At 37.5% G+C, this 14,932-nt stretch overlaps 1 protein-coding gene across 2 annotated transcripts in view; it reads left to right on the top strand.

Annotated features, from left to right (window-relative positions):
* The first annotated feature begins 233 nt into the window (after positions 1-233).
* ERGIC1 (endoplasmic reticulum-golgi intermediate compartment 1) overlaps positions 234-14,932 on the top strand; it is a 147,473-nt gene continuing 132,774 nt past the window's right edge. The window contains exon 1 of one of the 2 annotated variants that reach the window (XM_074212404.1): positions 234-387. In XM_074212404.1, the coding sequence (XP_074068505.1) occupies positions 368-387 (20 nt within the window). In that variant the 5' untranslated portion in view covers positions 234-367. The remainder of the gene's footprint in view (positions 388-14,932) is intronic. The other variant, XM_074212402.1, reaches the window with a different exon arrangement.

Genomic DNA, 14,932 nt, shown 5'->3' with positions numbered 1-14,932 from the left:
GCACGAACAAAGCACACTGAACGCGGCATTCCCCGCCCCCCCCCAGCCCCCTACCCCTACCCGCCCGGCCATAGCGTGTACCCGAGCCCGCCTCTCTCAGCAGGACCCCCACGTGTTCTCCAGCAGAGCCTGCTCCCCGGGCCCCTTTAACTGGGCAGCGGAAGTGGCCGCTGCGGCGGCTCCTGCCAGCGCCCAATGGGCTGATGCAAAGCGTCCTCAAATCCCGTCACTTCCCGGCTAGGAAGCCGGCAAGGCTTGAAGAGTAACGCCCGGGGGAGGGGGCGGGCGCCAAACCCACGCATCCCTAGCCCGGCCGTGGTCCCCCGCAGTCTCTGGGCCGTCCCCCCTCCCAGGGACCGGCACCAACATGCCCTTTGACTTCAGGAGGTGAGTGATGCACAGACCTCCCTCTCCCGTCTCCCCCTTCCTCCCCTGCTGATGCATGGCCACTGAGAGTGCCCCCACATCCCACGATCACGAGCACCTCCCCCTGCATGGGCATACAAAGGTCAAAGCCCCGGGGCCTCCAAATCGCATCCTTCCTCTTCTCTATGCAGGGAGATGATTCCTCTGGTCCTCTCCCCATCCTCTTCTCCCTCTTCCCCATCAGGTAGTGCGTCCCAGGGAGGCAGGGAATACACTAGGATCCGCCCCACTAAGCTCGGAGGGGAACTCTGACCCCCTGGACTCGTGGAGATAAGCCGATCCCGACAGAGCATCTCTGAACCGGGCTTGTGGGCTGGGAAGGAGGGCTAAGCTCCGATCGCAGCCCAGCAAGAACCAGAGGAACGGGCGTTTCTTGCAAAACCAGGCAGGCCCCTTCTCTTTGTTATTTTGATTTCTTAAGCCCTAGCCTAGGGCTCTGGGAAAGTTTTCAGTGATCCACCCGAGGAGAAAACAGCTGGGAATATTTTAATCTACATTTTCCTTAGCCTGGGGCTGATATTGACCAGAAGTTAGGGAAACCAACCAGACCCTGAGAGTGAATGGACTTTATAGGAAAAAAAAAAAGATGTATGGGCTTTTTTTCTGACTTTTTTTTAAAAAAAGTAAGCTGATGTTAAGCCTATAATATAAATATTTCTAGATCCGTGAAGGGAGGGGGGGTTGGGGGCAAGGAAAGAGAAGGAAATGGAAGGTAGGTTTTGCTTTTATTGATTCTAATCGTTTGAGTGCTTATCAAAGGGCCCAGGGGCTATTTGCTTTCTACTTCTGCTACAATGACTCCTTTGTGGTCTTCAGATTGATTGAAGCAGACTAGTTTACTTAACCTACAGCTCTCTTGGAATCTTTTAAAAGGGAATATCCAGGGCCTTGCCTAGAGCAATGCCAGGCCTAGAACCAACCAAAGGCATCCTTTTAATATCCTTGTAAAATCTTGTCTCAGTGAATATCAAAGGCAATCTTGAAGTGGCAAGGAAATAAAGAGGAGAACCTTTGCTCTCCAGCACTAACACCGTGCACTTTAAAGAGAGGATCCTGATGCCATTTTAGTCAACTCCAACCCTTTATAGGTTCTCTGCCTCTTAGAATTTTGATGCTTTTTTTTGGAGGGAATCAAAGGGCCTCCACAGAAAAGATGTTTGTCATAATTCAGCACACATTTATTTAGTGCTGTGAAGCCTCCCAAGCTTCTGATATACATTCTTCTTTGTTCTGTACAACCAAATGATATAAGATGCAGATTGTATAGACCCTATTTTACAAATGAAGAAATTGAAACTCAGAGAGCTTTACTGGGAGATTGTAGCTCCCTCTTTTACGGATAAGGAAACTGAGGCCCAGGGAAGTCAAATGCTTCTCTAAGATTACCCAGGTAATAATTGTCAGAAGTGAGTTTTGAACGGGGACCCTCTGGTTCTTGAACTAGTATTCTTCCTACTGTACAATGCCACCTCCCACAGCTCACACAGAACTGAGCAGTATCTAGGGGCAGTATTATGAACCCAGGTTTTGCAGACTCAAAGGTCAGTGGTCTTTTCCTTATACTGCACTGTTTTTGCCATCATAGGAATTAGAGCTGAAAGGAGTCTTAGATTTCATCTAGACTCACTCAAGACAGAGAAAACTGAGTTGCCTAGAGGAAAACTGCCTGAGGGTTACATAAATGGAAAGAGTGGGATTGGAGCCTAACCCTTCCCTTTCTTCTGTACCAAGGCTGCATCTCAATAACCATTATAAAGGAAACCTAGGTAACCAGGGAACCAATGCTGTGCTTGGATCTTTTGATGATAAGACTGTTACAAACACTATGTATCCAGTTAATTCTCTTTTAGAAAGCTATTTTAAGGCACAGTTTACCTTTATAGCAGGCACTATAGTCACTTCAGAGTAGGTATCAATGTAGTTACTTTTCAAGAATATAGAGGGATAGTGCAATGATGCTAATACTAATCAAAGGCATTTATATAGCTCTTGAAAGTATGCAAAGTACTTTGCAGATAATTTATTTTCAACAGCTCTGGCAGGTAGGTGATATTATTTCCATTTTGCAGTTATAAGTATGAAACCAGATTTGAACTTGGGTCTACCTGGCTCTAGGTCCAGTATTCTATCCATATGGCCACCAAGTAGATTAAGAAGACTTGCCTCTTGAAAGTAACTAGCTATGACTTTGGCAAATTACTCAGGGTCTGAATTCCACATCTGTAAAATGGAGATAGTATTTTTCCAGCTCATTTCATTGATGATCAGTCAAAAGAGAGAGCCTATGAGAAAGCACAAGCACTTATGCCAGTAATAGGTAGAATGCATAAGATGTCAGAGACAGAGAGAACCTAAATGATCAGAGGCAGCATGATACATCTTCCACTATGACTGCTATTATAGGATTTGACATCCTGTGATCCTTAAATTGTTATTAAAAGAATTTTCAAAAATGACTTTGGGTAAATGTGCTATTTTATGTAGCTATTTTACATTTCAGAAATGTAATATAACTGTAACTATTAAACAATATTATAGTATTGCTCTACTGTGAGAAGGGAAGAATCATGGAATTTCAGATCTAAAAAGAGACACTAGATATTCCGTTTAACACACATTTATCTCTTCTCCAATTCATCCTTCCCACAAATGCCAAAATGATAAGCATCTGCCTGCCTTTGTCACTTCCCTTGTCAATAAGCTCTTTGTGGTTTCTTTATTATTTCTAAGATCAAATTCAAACTAAAATGGCATTTAAAGTCCATTACAATTTGGTTCCAACCTACTCTTCTGACCTTATACATTATTTCCCTTCATGTACTATAAGATTTAGCTATGCTATTTATTTATTTTCTTGTTCCTCACATGTTATTACTTTATTTTTCAACTTGGTCATTTGTAGAGTCTGTCCCCTATACATGCAGTCCTTTTTGACTTTCGTCTCTTAGAATCCCAAGTGATCTCTAAAGCTCTACTCAAAAGCTAACATAAGCTATTCATTCCAGCTGTAGTGTCTCTACTCTAAAAACTAACATATTTGTTTCACTTCTCAGAGGATGTTAAATCCAGGGAACACTAAGATCTCTTCTAAGTCTGGAAAAGTCATGGAAGCCTAGACTTTTAGAGTTGAAATATCAGAGATATTAAATTACTTGTTTAGGGACAGTTAAGTAGTTTGGGAATGGAACACTGGCCCTGCAGTCAGGAGGACCTACCTGACTACAAATCCAGCTTCAGACACTGCTTTGTGACCCTGGGCAAGTCTTTTAACCTAGATTGCCTCACCAAAAACAAAAGCCAAAAAAAAGCATTGCTTTCATTTCCTTTTACCTCCACCATTAGGGGTAAAAAAAAAGACAAAATCTTTGTAACAAATATGCTAGTCAAGGAAAACAGATTTTCACATTGTATAAAAATTTTGTCTTTTTTTTGCATCTTGAATCCATCATCTTGCTGTCAAGAAGTGAGTGGCGAAGTGTTATCTTCAGGCCTCTAGAATCATGGTTGCAGAATGTAAGCTTCTTGAGAGGAAAAATTGTTTCATTTTTCTTTGTATCCTAAATGTCCACTCCATAGTAAGTGCTTTCCCAACCCCCATCTAATTTTAGTGCCTTCCTCCTCTTATTTCCTTTTTATTGTGAATATAGTTTGTTTGTTTACTTAGTTGTTTGCTTTTTGTCTCTACCATTAGATTGTTAGCTCCTTGACAGCATGAACTGTCATTTGCCTCTTTTTCTGTCCCTGGCACATAGTAGGCACTCAGTATTTATTGGCTGACCAATTGCTTAATAAATTTATGATTGTAAGTACTTAAATCAACATGCAAAGTACAGGGAGGGAATATCTCTTTTTAAGAAGCTTGTGATTTATGAACACATCAGAGATGTGTTCATAAATAGCTATAGTACAAACTTAAATGATGATTCAGTGCATAAGAGGACTAACAGATCTAGGCCAACTCCCTTATTTTACAAATGAAGAAACCGAGGCCTAGACAAGTTAAATAATTTACCATTGTCTTAATTCAAAACATCAGCTCTCATGATTCCCCATCCATGAACATTTCCACTGCCTTAGTCAAGGACATTTTAGCAATTCATTTTAATTTAGCAAACACATATTAGCTAATAATTATGAGTCAGCAAGTACTAGGTGTTGGGGATACATAAACTCAAATGAAAATTATCCCCATCGGTTTACATTTACCTACTAGTTTGGGGTATAGCAACAGCAGCAACAATAAATAAATAAAATAAAATAAAAATGAAATGAAATCATCTTTTTTCTCTTTTGGTTGGAGAAGAGAATGCTAATAATACCTGATAAGGATCATTTGTTTCATATACATGCTCTCAGTTTCTGTGAATTCAACTAATTTGTATACTTTAATGCATTTGTTCTAAATCTGTGTCCTCATGGTTGAATTTTGCATCATGGTTTTGTCCAGTGTAGTATAACTTCTTTAAATTTTCCCAACTCAGACCCTCAGACATTACAGGCTAGAATAGAAGCATCAATTGGATGACACATCATAAGTCTGCTCTGGATGGTGCTGAGTGTGAAGAGATAAAAGGCATGGAGGTGAAGAGCATTGGTGTGTGAAGTGACAATGCCTTATGATGAAGTCTTTGGTCCTTCAGTCAATAAATCTCCTTGGGTTGGGTCCAAATTGCATTGTACAGTGAAGTGTTGAGTGGGACTTTTGTATGATCTTTTTTGGCAACTGTTAGGATACCAAGTCCCAGAAAACCTGCTGCTGAAAACAAGGTTCTGTCTGTATTGCTAAATTTTGTTAGAAGCTCCAGGAGCAGGGGCCCTGTCCTAGCCAAAAGTTTGTATCCTTAGGAACTCAGGATCGTGCTTTGTATCCCATAAATGTTTTAAAAATATTTGTTAAAATGCACAGATGATGTCAAAGCTATTTGATAGCAGAATACTGCTGATTGATAAAATATATAATCATGTCAACTATTACTATCTTTATGAGTAAGCAAAATTGTCCTCTTTCCCCTTCCCTCTTGCTTCTCTGTAAAATAAGAAATTCAGATAAGAAAATCTTCAGTCCCTTCTAATTCTAACATTCTGCTTCTACAGACAAACTTTAGAGTAGATTTCCAGAGTCAATATTTCAGTGTTATGCTTGATACTTTTGCTCCAAAATAGTGGTATCAAAGTCAAATAGAAATGAATCTTTGCTGGCCACATATTGACTTAGGAAACTATAAATTAGTATTATCTGTGTTGTATTTTTACTTATTTTGTGAAGCATTTTTCTAGTCCAACATTTTTAGTTTCAACTTTTTGTAGTAAAGGATGAAGTGTTCTTCCTCATCCCTCCCATGCCCTTAAATAAGAACTTATCTAAGTTCTTAATAATTGAATGAAATTAGGCAGTATATGCAAAAGGGTATTTTGTATCTTAATACTCTGCAATCAACATTTATTGATAGGGTGAGTAAAGGAGATCCAGTGTCTGTTTTTGTACTTTTCAAGAAGCCGCATTTTGTGTAAAGTGAATTAATATATTTTCCCTAGTCTTAAAAGTACTCTGAAGCCTGGTTTTTATGTCTTGAAGACAGAATTCCCCTCCCCCCTCATTGTTTTTTTTTTTGCTATTAGGTAATAGAAATCAATGGGATAGTATGATTCAGTATTCTGAATTCTACTTTGCAGGTACCATTTTTTTTAACTATTAGTGATAAATCATTAAAATACTTGGTTTATTTTTCTATTTTATTTTTCTCTGTTAATAGCACTCTGGGCAAACAGCTTTTTGGATCTTGAACATGTGAATGATAGAGAATTGGGTAGGTGAGGAAGCTATCTTATTCAGTTAAGGATATGACTTTGATCAAGAGAAAAATTTATAAACTCTATGGAAAAGGAAAGAAATGGACATGTTGACCTGGCAAAAGATTGAATCAGGCCCTGACCTGACAAAAGCCCAGGTAGAAAGTTTACTAATCTTGTACACATTAAAAGACTTACCTGGGTGTACTGGAAAAAAACAATGGATTTAGATTCCAAATACCCAGGTAGAAACCTTTGCTTTGCCACTTAGTCTGGTATTCTACTCAAATCTACCTCTCTGAACCTGTTTTCTTGCATGTAATACAACCTCAAAATGATAGAAGAAAAATGATTTGTATATCATAGAAGCATGAGCTATTATTATTCCCTAGATCCCTCCTACTGCTTCCAGTTTAGTCAGTTCATTTCTAATTAATTACTGTTCCTCTCATTAGCATCATCTCTCTAAAGATGCTTTACCTCTGATGAGCATTCAATCAAGATTTTAGAAAGGGGGGCAATAGAGGGACCAAAAGGAGTCTTTTGGTCCCTCTATTGCCCCCCTTTCTAAAATCTTCCCTCTTGTTCTGCTTAGAGCTAAAGATAGTGACATCATTTATTGTACCTTGTTTTCCAAATAGCTAGGAAATAGTAAGTTACCAACTAATAATTCTGACATTTGAATCCTTGTAATGTTATTGTCTATTATTACTTCTGGTGGATTACCTGCAATCAATATAGTCTTGGAATCCTATGTCTTTGGGGCTTTCCATGGACTAAGCAGTTGTTGTTTTTTGATTTTTCTCTTGATGAATTACTTGTTAACCATACCTATTTTTGCCTTATGGTAAATTGATTGTCAAACTACTATTGTGAATCATTTTCATAGTTGATGGCATACATTCCATATAGTTTCAGGCAGTATGTTACAGTGGAAGAAAAACACTATACTGGGTATCCCCAAGACCTGTGGTGACTTCTGAGTCAACCACTTACTAGCTGAAAAATGATTTATTTTCACCTTTCTGAATCTCTATTCCCATCAATAAACTGGGAATCATCTTGCCTGACCTTACTTATCTTTAGTCACTCTTCATTGCTATTGAGACAAAGTATAACCTCTTTAGTTTGATATTTTTAAAGTTTTTTCTAATTCAATTTTTATTTTTCAATAAGTAAAAATTGATTTTTTTTATTCTTCATCCACACCCCAACCTGCATCAATAGAAAAAACAAAGAAAGAAACTTTATAAGAAATAGGAATAATTAAACAAAAGAAATTTTCACATTGGCTGTGTTCAAAAAATGGTTCATTTTGCACATTGCATTCACTACACTTCTGTCAGGATATAGCTTCATCATTGGTGTCTGGAATTATGTTTGGTCATTGTATTGTTTAGCATTCTTAAATCCTTCTAAGTTATGTATATTTACCACTTTCTTCTTGTTGAATAAAATGATTTTCTTTTCTGTCCGCTTCACTTTGTATTAGTTCATACAAATCTTCCTAGGTTCTACTTTTTTCCCTAATTATCCCTTTTTAAAAATTTCCTTTGATAGTAGTATTGCATTACATAAATATATCATTTCCTTATCATTCCCCTTAGTTTGTAGTTATTTCAAAAAAAAAGGTCCCTTTTTTCTTTCTTTGATCTCTTTCAGACATAGGCCTAGTAGAAATATAACTAGATAAAAGCAGATTGGCATTTAAATCACCCCTTCTCCCCCCCAAAAAAACACCTAACTTCAATTTACCTTTCTAGACATATATTATTACTTATATGCAATTCATAGTTCAGCCAAAATGACCTCCTAACTGCCCTCCATCTTGACTTTCCATTTCTGGTGTCTACCTTTCTATGGGTATATATCTCTTCAGGGTTGGATTGTACTCAGTTTTAGAATTACAACTTTCCTTTCAGACTCTGAGAGGCTTTTATGTACCACTCCTGTGAAAGTATCAGGTTCTTATCTGTTTACAGGGTTATCTTATTTATCACTAATGGAATGTAAGCTTCTAGAGGTGAGGTATTGTTTCTTTTACTTTGAGTTTGTTTTTATTTTAAATTAATTTTTTCCCAATTACATGCCAAGATAGTTTTCATCACTTATTTATTAATTTTTTTTTTGCAAGGCAAATGGGGTTAAGTGGCTTGCCCAAGGCCACACAGCTAGGTAATTATTAAGTGTCTGAGACCGGATTTGAACCCAGGTACTCCTGACTCCAGGGCCAGTGCTTTATCCACTATGCCACCTAGCCGCCCCTCATCATTTATTTTTGTAAAATTTTCTCCCTCCTCTCCTTTTCCTTCTTCCTCTCCAAGACAGCAAGCCATCTGATATGTTATATATGCACAATCATGTTAAACATATTTCATTGGTCATGCTGCAAAAGAAGAATCAGAACAAAAGGGAAAAAACCATGAGAAAGAAAAGAAAAAAACAAATAAAAAGGTGAAAATAATATGCTTTGATCTCCATTCAGACTCCATAATTCTTTCTCTGCATGTGGATAGTATTTTTCATCAGAAGTCTCTTAGAATTGTCTTGATTTACTGTATTGCTGAGAAAAGCAGCCTATCATAGTTGATCTTCACACAATGTTGCTGATCCAGTGTACAATGTTCTCCTGGTTCCTCTGAGGCTTTCAGATTTTTCTGAAGTTTGCCTGCTCATCATTTTTAAATAGAACTATAATATTCCATCATATTCAAATAACACAACTTATTCAGCCATTCCCCAAGTGATGAGCATCTCCTCAATTTCTAATTATTTGCCACCACAATAAACACGTTTATACATGTGGGTCCTATTCCCTTTTTTGTGATCTCTTTGGGATATAGATCTAGAAGTGGTATTGATGGATCAAAGGATCATAGTTTTATAGCTCTTTGGGCATAATTCAAAATTGCTCTCTAGAATTGTTGGATCACTTCACAACTCTAATCAACTATGTATCGTGTTCTAATTTTCCCACAACTCCTCCAATATTTATCATTTCCCTTTTCTGTCACATCAGCCAATCTGATAGTAGTGAGGTGGTACCGCAGGGTTATTTTAATTTGCATTTTTCTAATCAATAGTGATTTAGAGCTTTTTTTTAAAAAATTTGACCATTGATAGCTTTGATTTCTTAATCTGAAAACTTCCTTTTTTATATTCTTTGACCATATCAATTAGGGAATGACTTGTATTCTTATACATTTGACTAATTTCTCTATATATTTTAAAAATGAGACCTTTATCAGAAACACTGAATATAACAATTATTTCTTAATTTTCTACTTTCCTTCTAATCTTGATTACATCAACTTTTTGCAAAAACTTTTCAATTTAATGTAATCAAAATTATCCATTTTGTATTTCATGTTTTCCATCTTTTGTTTGATTATAAATTCTTCTCTCTGTAGATCTGACAGATAAACAACTCCTTGCTCTTCTAATTGGCTTATAATATCACCCTTTATGTCTAAATCATGTACCCATGATTTTATCTTAGCATAGGATGAGATGTTGGTCTATGCCTATGTTTCTTTTACTTTGAATCTCCAAGCCTCTACCTACCAATTCTGGAAACAGCCATATCCATTCACCCAGAATTCTACTGCTTGGCTTATATGCGAATGAGATCAGTGATAAAAACAAAGGTTCAACATTTCTTTCTCTTCCTTTTAAAATAATTTGTTATAAGGAATAGCTTTCTTGAAGGGTAATGGGAAGAAAATACAGGGGAAATTTAGGTGATATAAAAACAAAATATATAAGTAAAAAATTCTTTGTTGAATTGAATTTTCTCATTGAGTTATAGTGAGGAATAAAGCATATAATGTCATAGGATCACAATTTTTGAACTGAAAGGGACCTTAGAGGCATCTAGTTCAAATCTTTCATTTGTAAATGAGAAAAGTAAGGCCCTTAGAAGTTAAATGACTTTCCCAAGGTCTCAGATGTAGGATTTTAACCAGGTCCTTTGATTCCAGAAACAATATTTTTTCCATTTGTTAAAAAGTATTTTGTGAACCCCCAAAGATTATACAAATAAAAACACTTACCACCTCAGTAATACTTCTTGCTTTCCTATTTGCAGATGCTGAGGGAAAACTATCCCTGGGTTATACATCTGTGATTACCAGGAGGTGAGGTGGAACCTCAGAATTGTAGGAGACAGATGAAAAGGTTTTCATAAGTGGAGGTAGTATGTAGCTCATAGGTGTGTGAGAAGTGTGTTGGGGATTTCCATTGTATTGTTGATTATGAAGATCATAAAAGCTCCAATAGATTTTCTTAATATAATATCCCTAACAGAAGAAATGTCCAGGGTTCTCAGAATTGATTGTATCCAAGACTCTTGTGGATATACAGTTTTGCTATGTTTTACTATGCATTCATAGTAGTACAAGTTAAAGACACTGTGAAAATCACCACTTTACCAAACTGTGGCAAAGCTTCACTCCTGCCTGTCAGTTTGGACAAATACAGCACTGAGTTTATTTCTATCACTGTAATTCAGCCTATGATGATCAAAATAGGAGGATGGGAGTTTTCATCCTAAACCAAGCTTTACCACTCCCTAGTCATTGTATTTGTGAAACTCAATCTCTGTATGTGAATTGGGGATCTGACTAATGAAGGAATTATGGTTAAATGAAGAGTGAAATGAAATGGTGAAATTGAAAGAAGTTTTGGGAAGACAGGTATATTACTGACTAGCCAGTTGAGCTGTGAATTGATCCAGCAGTTCTGGCATACAATATGAAATTAAACAAATGAATTAGCCAAAATAGCCATATCCTTTGACCCAGAATTCTACTGCTTGGCTGATATGTCAGTGAGATCATTTGATAAAAAAAAAAAAAGGTTCAACAGTTGATTTTTGCACCTTTCTATTTCTCCCTTTTAAAATTATTTGTTATAAGGAACAGTCTTCTTGAAGGGGAATGGGAGAGAAATACAGGGCTAATTTAGGTGATAAAAACAAAATATATCAGTAAAACATTTTTTAGGTGTTTTTTTTTTTGCAAGGCAAATGGGGTTAAGTGGCTTGCCCAAGGCCACACAGCTAGGTAATTATTAAGTGTCTGAGACCGGATTTGAACCCAGGTATTCCTGACTCCAGGGCCAGTGTTTTATCCAGTGTGCCACCTAGCTGCCCCCTTATAAAGCATTTTTAAAAATGAAATTGTGAATTTATTTTTTTTTAAGTTTTTTTTTTTGCAAGGCAATGGGGTTAAGTGGCTTGCCCAAGGTCACACAGTTAGGTTATTATTAAGTGTCTGAGGCAAGATTTGAACTCAAGCACTCCTGACTCCAGGGCTGGTGATCTATCCACTGCACCACCTAACTGCCCTGAAATGGTAAATTTGAAAGGACTTTTTAATGTTATGCCAAAGTATTTATATTAATGTGAAGTTCTTTGGTTACTATTACTAGTAATGGTATGATATGTGAAAGGTATGGCTATGGAAGGAAAGTATAGCCAGTAGAGTCATGTATGAAATTAGCTAAATCTAGAATTGTGAATTCTAAGTTAGGATCAAATAGTAAATTAGTATAATATAAATTAATAAAATACATATTTATTGATATCTTTTGTTTTGATTTCCCTTGTGTTTCACAGTGTATGCCTTGTCCTCCCTTCTAGCAAAGAGTGGGAAAGAGGAAAAAAAATGCTCAGCAAAACTAGCCATCAATTCAAAAGAAGTCTGACATCTGAGTGTTCCATATCTATAGTCCTCTCAGCAAAGAAGGAAGGGGTGGTGCTTTCCTCATACCTCTTCTTTGGTACCAAGTGTGATCATTAAAATATCCTTACATTAAGTTTCAAATGCTTTAGTATTCTTTTCATTTACATCGTTGCATTGTGTGTCTAGTTTTCTGATACTGTTTATTTTGCTTGGCTTCCACTCATAATTTAATAAGGGTAAATTTTTAAAAGCTGGATCAAAAAAAGAATATAAAGCAAATTTCAAAAGTTAGATCATAATAGGAAGACAACTGACCTTTTTAACTGTCTAAAAATCCTTCCTTCTAATCATCCTTAAGGCCTAGACCAAGTTCCTTTCTCTTTTCCAGAGCATTCCATAATGAATCCATCCTATATTTCTCTCTATCTTCTTTGAAAGTCATCAAAACAGAGGATCTCAGAATTTCAGTTTTGGAAGGGACCCAAAAGGTCATCTAGACCAACCTGAACTTGAACAGGAATCCTTATCTACAGTATTCCACTGAAATGGTCACCCAATCTCCCCTTGAAGGTCATCAGAAGGAAAACTTCTTGTGTTCATTACCTATATTTCTCCTTATTCTCTAGTTATTCCATGTCACTCAGTCTTGGCTCTCAAACTAGATCCTTCTTGAGGACTCAGATTTCTGGGCTTCTTTTTCTCTTTTCATTCCTACAGTATAGTACAATGTATACAATAAATGATCATTCGGTATGTATTGTAGATTTCTGGAATTTCTTGTTAGTAAGTGCCATCAACATAAAAAAATCTATAATCTATTATCATGGAAAAAGTTCTAACTTGGTATAATGGAAAGAGCAGTGGATTTGAACTGGGTTTGAATGTAGTCTCAGTCATTTATTACCCATATGCTTCTAAATAAGTCACTCCAGGCTCTAAATCCCATGATGTTTCTTACTCTAGTACATTGCCCAATACCTTAAAAATCATTCTCTCTGCTGTAGTTCTAATCATTGTTAGTACTTAGTATGATCAAATTAAGCCATGGCGTCTGTCTCAGAAATGATGTGATTCATCCCTTTCGGGAAGACACACTGATGTTCCCTCCATGCTTCACAACGCCCCTTTCATCCAGCAGTACCTCCAAGTTTTCTCAGTCACTGTAGCCATGCCTGCCAGGGCTTAGAGCATTTGTTTACCTGCTGAGCTGTAGGGTAAAAAATGGAAAATAGCTTCATCTAAGTTGGTCTGGGTGCTGGATGAGCACAGAGAGGCTTCATCAGGATGCCAACTTGCTGGAGTGCTGTTATTTTCCTATTGCCTCACTCTGGCTTTCATAAAAGCATAGGTTTAAGTCTGACATGACCCTACAGATTGAGCCCAGTATTCTCATCTTATAGAGAAGGATGTAAAGCTCACAGAAAAAGAGTGACCTGAGCACATGGGTAGCAAGACATACAGATCTCACTGAAGCCCATGTCTTTGAACTTCAGATCCTGTACCTAGAGAATTTTTCTTTTTAAGAGCAGGGGTCAAGATAAGATGGAAGAAAAGGCAGTGTCTACTTCCCATTGGAAATTCTTAATAAGATGGAACCTGAAGGGAGGCAGGTAGACTTTGAGAGTGTGAAATAGTACTGGGGAAACCTTAGCTAAGATATTTTCTAGACACATTGAGGCAGTATTTGGGGGGGGGAGGGGAGAGGCTAACAGAATATAAGGTCCTTGAGAACAAAAATTATTTCTACTTTTCCAACTTATTTCCTACTGTTCCCCAATATTAATTATTGGTCCTGTCACTCCTCGACTATTCCCCAAATCATATTGCTCATTTTAATCTCTGCATATGTTGTAGCCCCCCACCTGGGCCACCAGGCGGTAAACAGAAGAGCCACGATTTAAAGCCAAGGCTTCTGACATCACATCTACTGTACTTTCTATTACATGAGGCTGCTTGTCTTTCTTTTCTTCTTTCAAGTCTTGTTCTTTTTTCTTGTCCTTTCTTTTTCTGGACCCTGCTGATGACCGAAGTGTTTGTCAATAAGGGTTGTTTGTTCCATTCAGACTTGCCATTGTCTCCTTGCCATTGACATAACTCATTGCCATGGAAGCCAATCACAAATATCATCTGAGGCAAGAGTGAATGGTGGTGAATCAGGCCAGATAGGAGGGGAGATCACAGACCCCAGTAAGGTTACGGTTTTCCTGACAGGCGTGATGCTGTATGTGGCTCCCAGGCTGTGTTCACACCACATGAGTCTTTTGAAGATGTCATGTGTGCCTGCTATTGTGTTGCTATGACAGCCTGAGCAAAGAGAAGAAATAAGACTGTGTGAAAATGCTCCATGTGGTTTGAAGAATGAGGTTGAAGAATGAGCTAGCTGTGGTTATTCTGTTTGTGTTCGTCAGAGTTACTTCATTGTCAGTCTCTAGCCACAAGGGTAGGCATCCTGGACACTAGTGCCACTAAGTGGTACTAGAAGCAATCGTTGACAGTACTTTATGACTGATCTCTACCACATGCTTCCTTTGTTTTCTTTCTCTTTTACCTAACATTTGTTCTTCTCTTAGTTCTCGTCATTGAGCATTAAGGGTTTGTTAGCCATAGGATATACCTAAAATAAATGTTTGACTGCATTAATAGAAGGGGTCTATATTTTAAACAATAACAAGATATATATCAGTGCATTTTTTTTGTAGTATCACACTATTTCACTATTTTTGGTGGCCATATGTTTTATTGAGTCTTTTGGAGATCTGGGATCTCGCCAATCAATAGCGGTGATCACAAACCAATCCATTTCTTCTTGTTTGATGTAATTTTAGTCAGTGACCTCCCATAAATCAGCTCTCTCCCATATACGGAGGTGTTCTTTTTAGATCCATTGATGTTGAAGAGATCATTGATATTTACCATATCTGCACAAAGGTTCTTCACAAAGTCTTGCTTTGATGCTATTATCATATTGTGGGGGGTGACCCTGGGATTTTGAAGACTGCTAATAAAGCACATGCTTTGGTAGTGTGGACTAT

The sequence above is a fragment of the Macrotis lagotis genome, chromosome 1, assembly GCF_037893015.1.
Source record: "Macrotis lagotis isolate mMagLag1 chromosome 1, bilby.v1.9.chrom.fasta, whole genome shotgun sequence".
In the NCBI taxonomy this organism is placed as follows: Eukaryota; Metazoa; Chordata; class Mammalia; order Peramelemorphia; family Peramelidae; genus Macrotis; species Macrotis lagotis.
This window is presented reverse-complemented; position numbering and strand designations above follow the sequence as displayed.